Genomic DNA, 14,550 nt, shown 5'->3' with positions numbered 1-14,550 from the left:
TGTGAAAGCATGTGTTTAATTAATAAACTCTCTGTTATCATTGTATTGCTAATTGATCATACGCAATTTACACGAGTATTTGACGGTGACTCTTTTATTTTGACAACTATTTTTGAGCTTAAATTTTGGTAGAATAACTAATTAGATGGGCCAGGAGGCCTAGGGTATATGGGTAGGGCTGGCAATCGGATCAGGTCGGGTCGGGTTCGTGTTCGGGTCAGTTGATTTCGGGTCAGCTACCCCCTGACCAGAACCTGATCCATTTAACATTTCGGGTTGAAAACCTCAACCTGAACCTGGTTTTTTCGGGTTCGGGTCAACCCGAAAATGACCTGATTTGACCCAAAATTTTTTTAAGAACTTAAAAAAGGTTGATTTTATTTGGGTTGGGTCACCCAGCCAATCTGATTTTTATTCATTCAAAAGGTTTTTTTTTTTTTTTTTTTTTTTTTGCAGTTCATTCAATTGCATTTTAAATTCTCAAGCAAAACAGCGATTCAAACCCAAACAAAATTGTCTAACAAAACTACTTAATAGATTACAAACCAAGTAGTCTACTTAACAAATTACAAATTGAATTTCAAAAGCTATAGCGATTTAAATAAAATCTTCAATTCTCTTGATTATGCCCACCCTCCATAGTGGAATGAATCTTCTCCTCTCTGAAAGAAAGATGGATTTGAGTGGCCGCAACTCGCTGCCATTAAAAATAACACAAACAATAATTAAGAACAAAATTTCAGTTTGTAAAACCGTATAAACACAACAACTATTAATATTAATTAGCATGATAAATTCGTATAAAAACATGCAAAACAACAATTAACAACAGAAATCATAACAAATCAACAACAATTTAACAGAAAATAACAACTATTATTAGCATATAAAACTATACTTTAGCATGACCAAACCGTATTTCTCATAAAACAAATACATATAAAACAAAAAATACCTTGGAATGATGAAGTAGATGTTGAGAAGAAGGTGAAGTGTTTAGCAGGAAACATAGATTGATGAAAATCCAAGGATTAGAGAGGAATTTAGGGGTTGAAAAAGATTAGAGAGGAGTTTAGGGATTAAAGAGAGAGAAATTTTAAGAGGGGGGAAATTTTAAAAGAGAGAAATGGTGAGAAGCGACTGAGTGAAGGAAAAAAGAAAGGAGGAGTTTAGGGTTTTTGGTTTTATTAGGATGGCTCATTTTGATTTGGGCTGGGCTAAAGGTTTTCTTTGGGGTTTTTTTTTTTTTTGGTTATTTTTTTTAATAATGATCTGTTTTCGGGTTATATGGGTCAATTTCGGGTTAGGATTTCCAACCTTAACCTAACCCATTTAAATTTCAGGTCGGGTTCGTGTCGACCCATTTAAGTTTTCGGGTCGAAAACCTCAACCCTAACCCGCTATTTTCAGGTCGGGTTCGGGTCGTGTTTTCGGGTCGGGTCAGCTTTTGCCAGCCCTATATATGGGTATCACATAGAAGGATTGACCCTCTTAGTATGTTAAATTATAGGATTATTTCCTCTGTTTTTTTTTTTTTTTTAAATTTTTTTTTTATTTATTTTTTTATTTATTGAAATGTTTAACAATAGATGAACCACTTCTACTTTTAAGTAATGTAGAAATTATTATCTTTGTTCTCAACTAAGCAGGGGCCTACTTTCCCATTTTACTTTACAATCTAATAAAAGCTTATCACATGGGTAAATTTGTAGTGTTTAATTTACTTCGTTCTTCGTAAGTTTTTCCTTTTGTGGTTTGTTTATGTGGTTTTTGTTTTTGAAATAATGTGTAATTGTGTATGTGGTTTGATATCCCCCCTCTTTTTTTTCCCTTATAGCTCTTATAGGTTGTAATGTGTAATTGTGTGTGCAGTTTGATGTCCCCCCCCCCCCCCCCCCCCCTTTTTTTTCCTCTTATAGCTCTTATAGGTTGTAATTTGTGTCTTTGTTTACTAAACTTCTTTTAAATACCCTAAAAAAAAGTGATAACCTAACCAAAATCAATCCATTGTGAGGTGTAATTCCCAAATAAATCCTATTTAATTCTATAAGATTGTTGTATTCTTATCTTATTAAAGCCTACATGTGCACATATTACACAAAGAAGTCAAGCCAATGGTCAACAAGAAAAAACTGACACTAATAATATTGCCACAATGTGCATTATAATGTGCCAAAGTGCCAATACAAAGCACAAAGCATGCATGCATATGGTTGCTAGCTTGTTGTATAAGTGCCAAGACAAACATCAAACAAATTCGAATATTATTGTTGTTTTTGAGCCTCCTGAATGCACCAGCTGAGCTCTACCCCACGCGTTGTCAATTCATTTTTTGTCTGATTTTGCATGCTTTTTTTTTGTTTTTCTTCATTTTATTATTGAGCTTCTTGCATACCATAATGCAAATTATTGGCACTACTAATTTTAAATTAAAATTAAATGATATGATCATCACTTGACATGGATCACTAAAACCTCTTGTTCTCCAATTGAGAGTCTCATCTACCTTTAAATTTATACCAACTTTTTGAAAAAGTGAATTATTATGGAGTAAAATAAGATAGTGTTGTTTGATTAATTAAAAGTGAATAAATGAAACATGATCAGTTAGTGAATTTGATTGAATAAAGACGAATAAAAAAGATAGTAGAAGAAAATTTGAAGTTTAATGTATCAGAAGAATTGAAAAAAGTAGATCGATATACACGTCAAATATACCTTTAATTTATATATACACAAGAGTTTTTTTGGGTGTAAATATGTATGTAATAAGACTTTATTTAGATACAAATAGTTTATTTATTAGTTTTCATGCATACAAAAAATCTTATTATGATATTAAGTAGGGTTTTTTGTCAGAAACTACCCATTAAAAGCCATTTTTTGTGAGAAACTACCTAATAAAAAAAATGTTGTAAGAAACTACCTATTAAAATAAAAATGTTGTAAAAGACTACCCTTTCACCGGTTTTTAACCTTTGAATAATTTTCCGGTGCTGACCACCTACTTGCCAATCACGTGAACTTTTAAAACCTTTAATTTTCCATGCTCCACCAACAATGCCACCTATCATGTGATCGGTCGAGTATGGTCAACGTCGGAGAAATTAGTCAAAGACGAAAATTCGATGAATAATAGCTTTTTTTACAATGTTATTTGCTTTAATAGGTAGTTTCTTACAACACTTTTTATTTAATAGGTAATTTCTAACAACATTTTTTTTATTAGGTAGCTTCTCACAAAAAATTGCTTTTAAAAGATAGTTTATGACAAAAAGCTATTTTATTAATCCCCAACAAATATTATAGTTAATAACATGATATATTGTGGGGGTGTTTCAACTTTATTCGCAAACAAACATAGAATGCTTGTTGTAAATACTCCTAAGGCCTATGAGAGAGTAGGAAATCCGTCGCTGGGAAGGTCAAGTCTGCAAAGAGTAACCAATTCTTTCAAAAAAGGTTTTGCTTGGAAGGTGGGAAACGGAGAAAGTATTAAGGCAATCAGGATGCCTTGGGTAAATGGAGAGATACCAGTGGCAAATTCGAGTCAAACGCTAGGTGCTTCTTTGAGCTGGAAGGTGAGTGATTTTATTGATAAAGAGTCAGCTACTTGGAAGGTGGGGAGAATTAGGGAATGTTTTGATTGGGATAGTGCAAGATCAATTCTGGCAATGGAGCTTCCCGTATCTAAGGAGGATGATTTCCTCTACTGGAAATATCATCCATCAGGTAGGTTCACTGTTAAAACAGGTTATTACTTTCTCACAAAGGAAAATGAAGAAGGGCCGAGTGCATATTCACATGAGGAGAATAGATTTATAAAGCTCATTTGGAGGATGAATATTCAACCCAAATGGAAAATATTTTTGTGGAAGCTATTTCATGACGGAATCGCGGTCAAGGGCAATTTAGTGAAGAGAGGGATACATGTTGAGGCAACATGTGAGTTTTGTAGAATGGATGAGGAAGATAGCCAACATCTTTTTTTAGGCTATGTGATCTAGCAAGGGATGTCTGGGAGAATGGCTCCTTGGCAATTTGCTCTGACACTTCTGGGTTCAACTCTTTGAGATTATGGATCCAGCACTATATCCTGCTGTTTTATAGCGAGGATGGTAGGTATGGTACCCGCAACATTAAGTTTATTTCTACTTTATGGGGTTTATGGAAGACTAGGAATGCTCGGTGTTTCAAGGGTACGAATGGGGGAACAAGCCTTGTGACGGAATTTTACAACTTGGCAATGCAAGACCACGATATTTTCTGCCAAAACAGTGAGAGCAGTAATAATGGTAATGTCTTTGAAAGACCTGGGGATGACCCCTACATTCCCCCGGGATTCAATGCGGTGCAATTGGGTAAAGAGAGGCATGGGTACGACAAGTTTATTGTAAGTGTAGATGGCTCGTGGGATAAGACTACAACAAGGGCGGGGATTGGTTAGACAGTCATAGGGTGCAATCATCTTAAAAGTCCAAAGGGACCAAGTGCAAAGGGCAGATGTTATTGCCAAAAAATGCCGCACTAGTGGTTCGGACATAGTGTAATTTCTTGTTGTATTTTGCTCGTCAAAAAAAAAAAAAAATACTCCTAAGGCTATAGTCTTTAATTAATATATTTCTCTGTTTTATGTTAAAAAAAAAAAACATAGAATACTTTGTACATATAATCATAACTATGTCTTCTTATAATTTATAATCACTGTCATATTCATCCTTGATTCCTTGCTATGATCAGAAAACTATCCTTTTCTTGTCTTATCAGGCTAAGATATTTATCCTAAGAAAATATCTTCTCTAATTGTAAGATTAATATGATATATACAATTATACAAATAGAAGAATGTGATAATATACATGCAAGTTAAAAAACATATTCTTATTTTTATCTTCTACATAGTACCTCTATATGTTTTTTGTTGTTTTTGTTGAAATTCTTGTAGTCTTGTACTTTGATTATTCGCGGTGTGTGGCCGGAAGCTAAGGGAGATCAATGGATCGTAAACTGATTTGATTGCAATTTGCAAGGCGAGCAAGAAGAGAAGGCTAGTTTGTTAGAGATAAGATCTCTTATCATCATCAAATTCTCCCATGATCATCATCTTTATAGAAGTGGTTGTAGACAAAAGTTTGTACGACAACAATATAATGTGTAATTCTGGATAGCGTTTCTGATCTTATTTGTATTTGTGTGGCAAATAAATGAAATAATAACTTCTATTTTGTAATCATCATCACTTTCTTAATTTTACAGGGAAAATAACTCAACTGAGATACAAAAAGAATATATAAAATAGATTGATTATTATGCTTCATGATTAATGGTATAAAATTAGAAAAAAAAAAAAAAAAAATCCATGTAGCATGCGAATGTGCTAGCTTCAATTCTGGAAATAGTGTACAGATAAAAGATCAAAGAATTATTAGATGGTGTCTTGATTTTTTGGATGGTTCCTATGTAATGACAAGGGAGGTCTAGACACTGTATATGTTAGTTGTTCGAATTGTGTTCAATTTGCGTCATATTTGAATGATGAGTCATTTTGTTTAACTTTTGCTAATTACTTTATTTTTTCTCTTTTAAGATTCTTCCAAAATTTGTGTTTCATAGGTTGAAAATAGCTAAATTTTTTCTGGATATATGGCTCTTTCCGACCCTTACCCTATAGTCATTGGTAGATTTATGTTCATGGGTATGGGGTCAATTGACGACCCCACTTGGGTTTCATTTTTTTTTTTTAATATAACTTTAGGTTTAATTATTTATTTATTTTTTTAAAAAAAAATCATATTGTAATTTTTAAACACGACCGTTTAAACCTTTTACAAATTGATTGTTCTTATAATAAACAAATTTTGTGCTTAGGCAATGCTCGAATTGTTGATAAAATTTGAGAATAAACTTTTTAGCTTGAACATTAAATACGGTACTATAATCCCTTTTGATAATGCAGAATATTTAAACATACGATATTATATCACTTATTTATACAATAGTGTACTTATTGTAGTTTTGTTTGTAAATAGAAATCTATGTTATTATTAACCTAAAATTATTGTTATTGAATTAAAATTATTTCTTGAGCTGAAAGTATTTTTATTAAACTAAAATTAGATTAAAACTTATTTTTATTTATTTTCTATTTTTTAAAATAAATTTAAATATATTATAAACGAATCTTATGATGGAAATAGAACCGAGTGATTGGATATTTATTAAAAGTTATGAATAATTTTGTATATATGAAATACTAGAAGTGTATCGTTAATAAAACTATATACAAAATTTTTATCTTAAAAAATATATCCAAAATTCTCTTCGGGCTTGTTTATTTCAGCTTAATTTCAATTCAGTTCAGTTAAGCTCCAATCAGTTCAGTTCAGTTCAGCTCCAATCAGTTCAGTCCAGTTCAGTCCAGTTCAGCTCCTAATTTCCTTCTCTCATAAAATATTCATTTCAGCTCTATTTAATTCAGTTCAGTTCAGTTTAGTTCAGCTTCAATCAGTTCAGCTCAGTTCAGTAAATGTGAACAGGCCGAAACTTTATCATTATATGATTCACAACAATACCTATTTGTTGCCTACGTGGCGTGACACTTGGTGAAAATTTGAAATGCCAAGTTTTGTTGTCTTGTGGCTTGGCTGCGAGATCCGACTTTATTTATTAGTAATTAGTAACTAGTTTTGTACTGGGCGGTGCCTAAATTGATAAAATTAAGATAATATTTGTACTTGAATGTTAAATACGGCCAAATAATTTATTCTCATAATGTAGGATATTTAGACATACGATATCATTGGCTTATATTTATATAATAGTGTACTTTTTGTAGGGTGGTTTTAATTTTTTTATTATTTTATTATTTTTTTTTTAAAATAGATATTTATGTGATTATTAACTTGAAATTATATTTATTGAACTTAAATTATTTTCACCAAACTAAAATTACTTTTTACTAATTAAAACTTTTACTTATTGATTCTCTAATATTTTCTTAAATAAGTTAAATAACAATGCATTTTGTATGCGGCTAGCCACACCATTTGACCGAACAAAGTAATACTTATAAAACTGACCGAGCAACCCTTGTAATACTTACTGAGTAACCTCTAACTTTGACTAAGTAACCCCTATTTATAACATTGATTGAGTAACCACTATAACATTGGCCAAGTAACCCTTATAGCACTAACGAAGTAACTTTTGTAATAGTTGTTGACACGGTTGGCCAGTTACGTATAAAAGTTTGTGATTAAATATATTTGATGATGGAAATAGAACAGAGTAATAGGATATTTATTAAAAGTTATGATTAATTTTGTATATATGAAATATTAGAATTCTATCGATAATAAAACTCTATACAACAATTTTATTTTAAATATCTATCAAAAAATCGCTTACTTAGTATCATATGTATTACAATAATTGTAATACCCCGTATTTTTGAGATGTATTTTCTAATTAATTAATTAATATTTTCTAAAAAGGGTATTTTAGTAATATATTTTACTATTTGAATTTTGCAGCCAAAATGATATTTGAATTTTGGTGCCAAAAGCATTTTAAAACTTATTAATTATTATTTTTGGATTTTGGATAAGATTTATTATCCATTTATTTTATTTTAAAATCGGATTATATATATATATTTCAGATATTTTAATTACGAAAAATTAAATTTTATTATTTAATTAAAACGGCCGAATTTCCTCATTAAATGGCTAGGAATTTTTGGATTTTCTTAGTGAAGAAAATTTGATTTTCTCAGCTAAATTTTATTTAGTGAATAATTGGTATTTTTTCTTATTAGTTATTTTATACAAAATATATTATTTACATTATCATTTTTAATTCTTAATATCTAACAAAATAATTCCTAAAGTCTAAACAAGAGGGCCAAAAATTAAAGCTTGGGAACTCTCAAAAATTTTGGCCATCTTGGGTGATTTTGGGCAATTGACTTTTGTAGTTTTATATTTTAATTATCTTCCTTAATTCTTAATTATTTCCCTAATTCTTATTTCCCATCTCATAAAGATTTTATCATCTTATTTATTTACCTTAAAACCATTCTTGATTATTCCCCAAGTAAAGTCATTTACCATATTATTTTTTATGACAACATTCTTGCCATATTTCTTAATTACTTAATCACCATAAAACTAAACTGTCTTTAATTCTTTAGCTCTCATCTCTAAGTAATTCCTTAAACCTAAATTGCAATAATTCTTCGTACATTTTCTTACCTTAATTCTTGCATGAGCTAGCTTATAAATACCCCTTGAATTATAGCTAAAAACTCACACCAAAAGCTCTCTTTTTCTCTATAATCTCTCTTTAGTTATCTTCTCTCTTCTCTCTTACACTCTTGTGCCAACCACCACCACAAACTGCCTTGTGATGATAATAGTGGTGAAATTTTCCCTCTATTGAGACAGAAGAGACTGATGAGGGTACTAATCATGATACGTGTGTTGTTGAAGCACCTAAGCTGGGTATGATCTTTAAGAGTTGGCAAGAGGTTGAAGCATATTACAAAGAATATGCGGAGCAACAAGGTTTTGGTGTTAGTAGGGTATAGGGTGTGCTTTCCAAGAAAGAGAGGAAAGAACGCATTTCTACAACTTGGAGGTGTGAGTGTTATGGGAGACTCGATATGAGGGCGCAGAGGGAAGCCAAAAAAAAGGCAAAGGAGATGGGTATGAGTGGTTCTGGAGGTGTAGTAGGCGGTGTGGTGGTAGAAGATGAATTGAGTCATAGTAAAAGACGTTCGAAGAAGTGTGAATGTAAAGCTAAGGTTTATGCAAGTGTTGATCGTGCTGGGCAATGGGTAATAAAGGGTGTAGATTTAGAACATTCAGGCCACACACCAAAGCCAGGGGATGCGAAGCTTGTGAAGGAGTATCGGATGAAGGTCTTGACCCCTAGAGTGAAAAGGACATTGTTCAATTTTTATGATGAAGGAGTTTCTGTTTCCCAAATTCATGGCTGCCTTGGGACGGAGGTTTATGGGTCTAATGGGTTATCATACACTCTTAAAGATCTAGAACACGAGGTGTATAAGAGCAAAAGGTTAAAAATGATAGGTGGTGATTCAAGTGCAATGATGTCATATTTTCAACAAATGCAAGCGGGGAGTCAAAAATTTTTCCATTCACAACGCTTGGATGAGGATGGAAGGTTAAAAGATGTGATTTGGGTGGATGCTCGTAGTCGGGCAACGTACGAAGAGTTTGGCGATGTCGTATGCTTTGATGCAAACTATTTGATAAATGAGTATGATCTCCCGTTTCTCATTTTTGTGGGTGTTAATCACCATGGACAGTCAATCCTGCTAGGTTGTGCTTTGGTAACCAATGAGGACTGTGACACATATCCTTGGGTGTTTAAGTAGTGGCTGGAGTGTATGAATGATGTAGCTCCTAAAGCAATCCTCACAGATCAAGCTGCTTCCATGCGTAGGCCATTAGAGGAGGTGATGCCCAATACACAACATCGATGGTGCATTTGGCACATAATGAGAAAGATTCCAGAAAAACTTGGTAAATGCGACAGGTACGGAAAAACAACTTAAGTTACAGGTACCAAGAATTTAAGAGTAAGTTGAAGGCAACTGTGTATGAGAGCTTTACAATACAAGAGTTCGAGACTTGGTGGTGTGCCCTTGTTGACATGTATAAGCTGGGAAAAAATGATTGGCTTATAAGCCTGTATAAGGAATGACATATGTGGGTTCCGGCCTTCATGAAAGAATACTTTTGGGCCGGTATGAAGACAACCCAACGCGTTGAGAGTATTAATGGTTTTTTTGATGGATTTGTCAATCGACATACAAAATTGTATGAATTTTCGCAGAAGTATTCAAAAGCTATGGAGAAGCGTGTTCGCGATAAAGTAGAAGATGATGCGAAATGTTCAATGTACATTAGAAGAATTGTGACTGGTTTCGCGGTGGAAAAGCTATTCTAAAAACTGTATACCGACACTAAGTTCCAAGAGGTGCAAACAGAGTGTTCTCGTATCATGTACTGTTATCCTCGGGAAAAGAACAAAGTATCAGATAATCTAATGCAGTACGTGTTAGAAGACCGTGTTTGGGTAGTTCCTGAAGGCAAAAGTGAAGAATTTTTGAGTAATAGGTGCAGGTTGTATTCTGCTACATACAACTTAGAAACAAAAGTTGTATATTGTCATTGCTCAAAATTTGAAACATCTGGAATTATGTGTAAGCACACGATAAGGATTCTTGACTTGAATCATGTTGTGGACATCCCTGAAAGATACATCTTGAATCGGTGGCGTAAGGACATCATGAGGAAGCATACACGTGTTAAGGTTTTTTATCATGATCCCAGCAAGACGGTCGAGGTGAAAAGGCATAACAACCTCATGGGAGTGTTTGAGCCAATATGTGAAGAGGCTGCGATGGTTGATGACCCGACAGTTGAGTTAGTGTTAAACAGACTAGAGAGCCTAAAAACCGTAGTTCACAAGTGTAGTAAGCGGAAGCTGGACCAAACTGTTCCCCGTAGTAATCCAGAGGATGGTGCGGAAACAATTGACCTGAGTTCTGATTTTCCCCAAACAGACAGCGGTTTTAATGCGGTCAGTAGTGGACCTGTAGTTAAAGACCCACTCACTAAGAAGAGGGGTCGTGGAAGGCCAAAGGGATCGAGGAATAAAGGACTCGCAGAAGTTGGGTTTAAGAAGCAAACTTCAAAGAATCGAACTGCACCCTTGAGAAATCAACAAGAGCCCACGGAAACAACTCAGTTGGGTCCACGGAAACAACCTGTGGAAGAGCCAGTCCCCACAAAGAGGGGTCGTGGCAGGCCAAAGAAATCGAGGACAAAAACATTGGATGAATTTGTGAACAATAGTCAAACATCCAAGAAGCGAACTGCCCCTTTGAGACATCAACGAAAGTCTACTGAAATAATTAATTTTATCTCGGACATTATCTTCAACAACTCATCTTTGGAAGAGGCATTCCCCACGAAGAGGGGTCGTGGAAGGCCAAAGGGATCGAGGAACAAATAAAGGGATGATGCTGTGAACAATAAGGAAACTGTCAAGATGGTTTTAAATAAGGTGGTGTATATGTATTTGGTCATTGTTCTTGATCCATGTCATTGCCCTACTTATTTTTTTTAATACGTGTTTTATATATTATGTTGTGACTTTAACAATAATTATCACTACACAAGGCAATAATAGTGTACACAGTACAAGCCGAGCTAGAGGGACTAGACAGACGCGATCGAAGAAGCACCGAAGGATGATGCGTGTAAGTTAAAGTGCATGGTTAACTCGTGCTAAATAATGTTTATCTATGCCAATTATCATATATAGCTATCGTAATGTTTATTTTTATGCAGGGAAGCCGCAAAGCTCCACTATGGTTTGAGTCAACAACACTGGAACATATCATTGCAGATGAAAGCGTTCGTGAATCACTTGAGTTCTCATACTCATTATAATTGTTATTGTAGTATATATGAAGTTATTATTTATCGTTTAAACGTTTTCAGTGGGACTCTTTGAATCTTCTTGTACAGTATCCATCGCATTTGAAGTTGTTAAGTTGCTAGTGATGAAAATGTTATGGACTGTTTATGTTTTGGACTTTTAATGTGCTCGATATCTTTACTAAGTTCTAAGGCTCGACTGGGCCAGCCAATTATAAACTTCAAAAGGGCTTTGGCCATTAAAATCTATCTTTACTAAGTGATGAAATGTGCTACTAGACCAGCCAATTACAAAATTGATAGACTGGTAGGCCATCTATAAATATTACTAAAGTAACAACCGCTGACGTCATCATTGCTTACGTGTCACTCTCTTATTTAATTTTTTCCGGCCAAAATGCACGGATGATGTCATATATTTATTTTTTTCCCTTTTTGAGCTACCCTATTTACCATTGTTTTGAAAATTAAATTCAAATTGATTTTTAAATTTTAAGTTTTCTACGCATATTATGCTATTTTATTATGTACAAGTAGTTGTTAAAAATTGTTAATAATATAGTTTAAATGATTCTAAAAAAAAGGAAAAAAATGGATTTTTGGAAATTGTATTTTCATATTTAATTAGAAAGTACTACAGAGAAAGTAGTTGTTTTCTCCCAACTTATGCTAAAGAGTCTATAATTCATTTCTTATTTTAAAACCGTGCATCGCAAGGGGCTAATCTAGTAAAAGAATATATTCATGCCAAGCCCAATACACACATTCGAATGCCCCTGCCCATTAGACATTGTCTTATGTCAAAGCCCAATTACATAACATCATAAGGCCTAGCCCAATAAATAATTAAGGACTTTTCATATTAAACATTTGTGACACCTTAGAAGTTCATGAACCTATACTCCAATCTAGGAACGAGATCAAACCTGAATCCATAGCCCATACTGATTAATTCAAACATAAAAGCAGAATGAGCATTGTTTTTGGAGGTTTTTTTTCTTTTTTGTTTTTTTTTTTTTTTGCTAGTAAGCATTAAAGATAACTATTATGCATGTAACATGGACTCGGGGGAGACGAGCACACTTACTCACCACATCAGGCAGACGTTGGTGGCGGACCGGCGTTCAGGTCAACATCTTCATTCGTACAACCCGTTATGGCTTCCGCTTTCTCCTTAACTACCCTCTCCGTAAACCGTGGGTTGGCCTTCCACAAAGAACCAAGAGTTTTGGCTTTCTTCATGGTAATTTTCATTCCGTAACATCTTATCTTCTCCCTCTTCGACTTCGGTGTAGAAGGCGACAAGTTCCAGTCCACAACACCTCTCTTATTTGTGGGAGACATGTACGGCATCAGCAACCTAAGATTGGTCACGGATAAATCTGATTCTTAATCTTGTACAGTTTCATCCGACCTTTCTCCCAACATCCTTACCCGTTCTTCGAGCATTTGATCAAAATCAAGTGATGTTGGCTTTGACCCCTGTAAGGACCAAAGGCACAACTAGGCAGAAATGGATCCAAATCCACTAGGCTAATTGGTACCATCAATCGGTCTCTTGGGCTATTGAAACTATTGGACTTCACGTAAATTATGCGTTCTTTAGCCACACGACTCCCATTCCCTTCCTCCATGGAGATGAAAATTCAAAGTTGATTATAAAATTTATTTGGATTGTACGAGTTGAAAAGAGAAATATTTGTGTTAGAAAAAACCACCCCTCTAGTGCCTTTTTTATAACACAAAGGTACAGGTTGGTAGGGGAATTTATTGAAATATGAATTGCACCACCCCTAAGTACACAAAGGACCCAATTACAGCTTGGTAAGCTAGACTTCATTAGTTGCATGACATATTGCACACAACACATAAGTCCTTACCTGGGGTGCAACAAAATATCAAATTCGAAACGGCTTATTTCCCTTATTAATAAAATTATAGTGCATTTTTAGTTTTAATTTTGTATTTTAATAAATCTCTTATTTGCAGTTGTAGACACCTAATTGTGTCTCCACAAAAACCAAACCCAGTGATGAGTACCTTTCACGTCACTTGATTATCGAACAAAGTGAAAGTGTGAAAAGTGTTGTGATGCGGTTGGTTTAATAAAAATATTCTCTTCTTTCTGTTTTCGAAAATGAACTTTATTTATGGAAAATTTCCAGTCCAATTTAGTTTGGTCCATGATAAGGGTCCATTAATTGTGTAGTTGGGTTGAGCTCAAAAAGATCTTTCCAACGATATATTATAAGCTCGATTCCGATGATTAATGAAGAAGTTATGGCCAAAATACTAATTGGGCCTGAAATGGTTTTATGGCTCAATGATCTAGTGAAGGGCCCATTAATTAATATTCCTAAATTTATTAGGATTGATTTTAATCTTCTAGAATAATATAGAAGGTTGTTTTGACTTCTAATGAGATGAGGAATAATAATTATATCTTTTATGAAGATAAGAATTCTATTTGGATTAAAACAAGTGTTTTAAAAAGATTAAATCTGATTTTCAAAGATAAGTACTGACAATTAGATTAAGGATTCCGTACAAGTTTTCTAGAAAACGCGTGAATCAACGCGGAACGACAAAGCTGGTGCTAAACGACAAGCCTCTCGCATAGCGACAGGTATGTCGCATTGCGTTGGACTCCGTCGTTCTGCGACCGAGGCAGTTTTACTCCTAATGGGATTCGGTCTTTTTCTGATCGTTTCTGGGCTATTTTCTCTATAAATAGGGTCATATTTCCCCGTTTTCAATCACCAACAATCATTTAATTCTATTCTTTTCTCTCTTTAAGCTAGAAGCTTATTCTTTCTAAGCCTCCCCTTTTCAAATAAAAATAACACATTCACGAGCTCTAGATACACCTAGCCAAGCTCGAAGTTGCCTTCGTCCTAGACGTGAAAGGTTGATAATTTTTGAGGGTTTGGTCCCAAATCCCTATTTCAATTATTTAAATTAATTGTTTGATTTAATATTTTCCTTGAAGTTACTAACGTGTGTATTGTTTTATTAGAAAGAGGTACGAGGTAACAAAGTAAGTTGTTTTAATCGCTCTATATCTTTAGAAATCATG

At 34.0% G+C, this 14,550-nt stretch overlaps 1 protein-coding gene across 1 annotated transcript; it reads left to right on the top strand.

Moving 5' to 3' along the window:
- The first annotated feature begins 3,317 nt into the window (after nucleotides 1-3,317).
- LOC145591948 (uncharacterized) lies at nucleotides 3,318-4,447 on the top strand. The gene is made up of 2 exons (XM_081648426.1): nucleotides 3,318-3,945; nucleotides 4,008-4,447. Exons 1-2 carry the CDS (start codon nucleotides 3,318-3,320, stop codon nucleotides 4,445-4,447), a joined length of 1,068 nt encoding a protein of 355 aa, XP_081504552.1.
- The last annotated feature ends 10,103 nt before the right edge of the window (nucleotides 4,448-14,550 follow it).

The sequence above is a fragment of the Chenopodium album genome, chromosome 18 (assembly GCF_948465745.1).
Source record: "Chenopodium album chromosome 18, dcCheAlbu1.1, whole genome shotgun sequence".
NCBI lineage: Eukaryota > Viridiplantae > Streptophyta > Magnoliopsida > Caryophyllales > Amaranthaceae > Chenopodium > Chenopodium album.
This window is presented reverse-complemented; position numbering and strand designations above follow the sequence as displayed.

Excerpts from the sequence above, each read along its gene's own strand:
- LOC145591948 (XM_081648426.1), top strand. The coding sequence starts at position 3,318 with ATGATATATTGTGGGGGTGTTTCAACTTTATTCGCAAACAAACATAGA. Across the intron at positions 3,946-4,007 it reads GATACATGTTGAGGCAACAT|CAAGGGATGTCTGGGAGAAT; the intron begins GTGAGTTTTGTA and ends TATGTGATCTAG.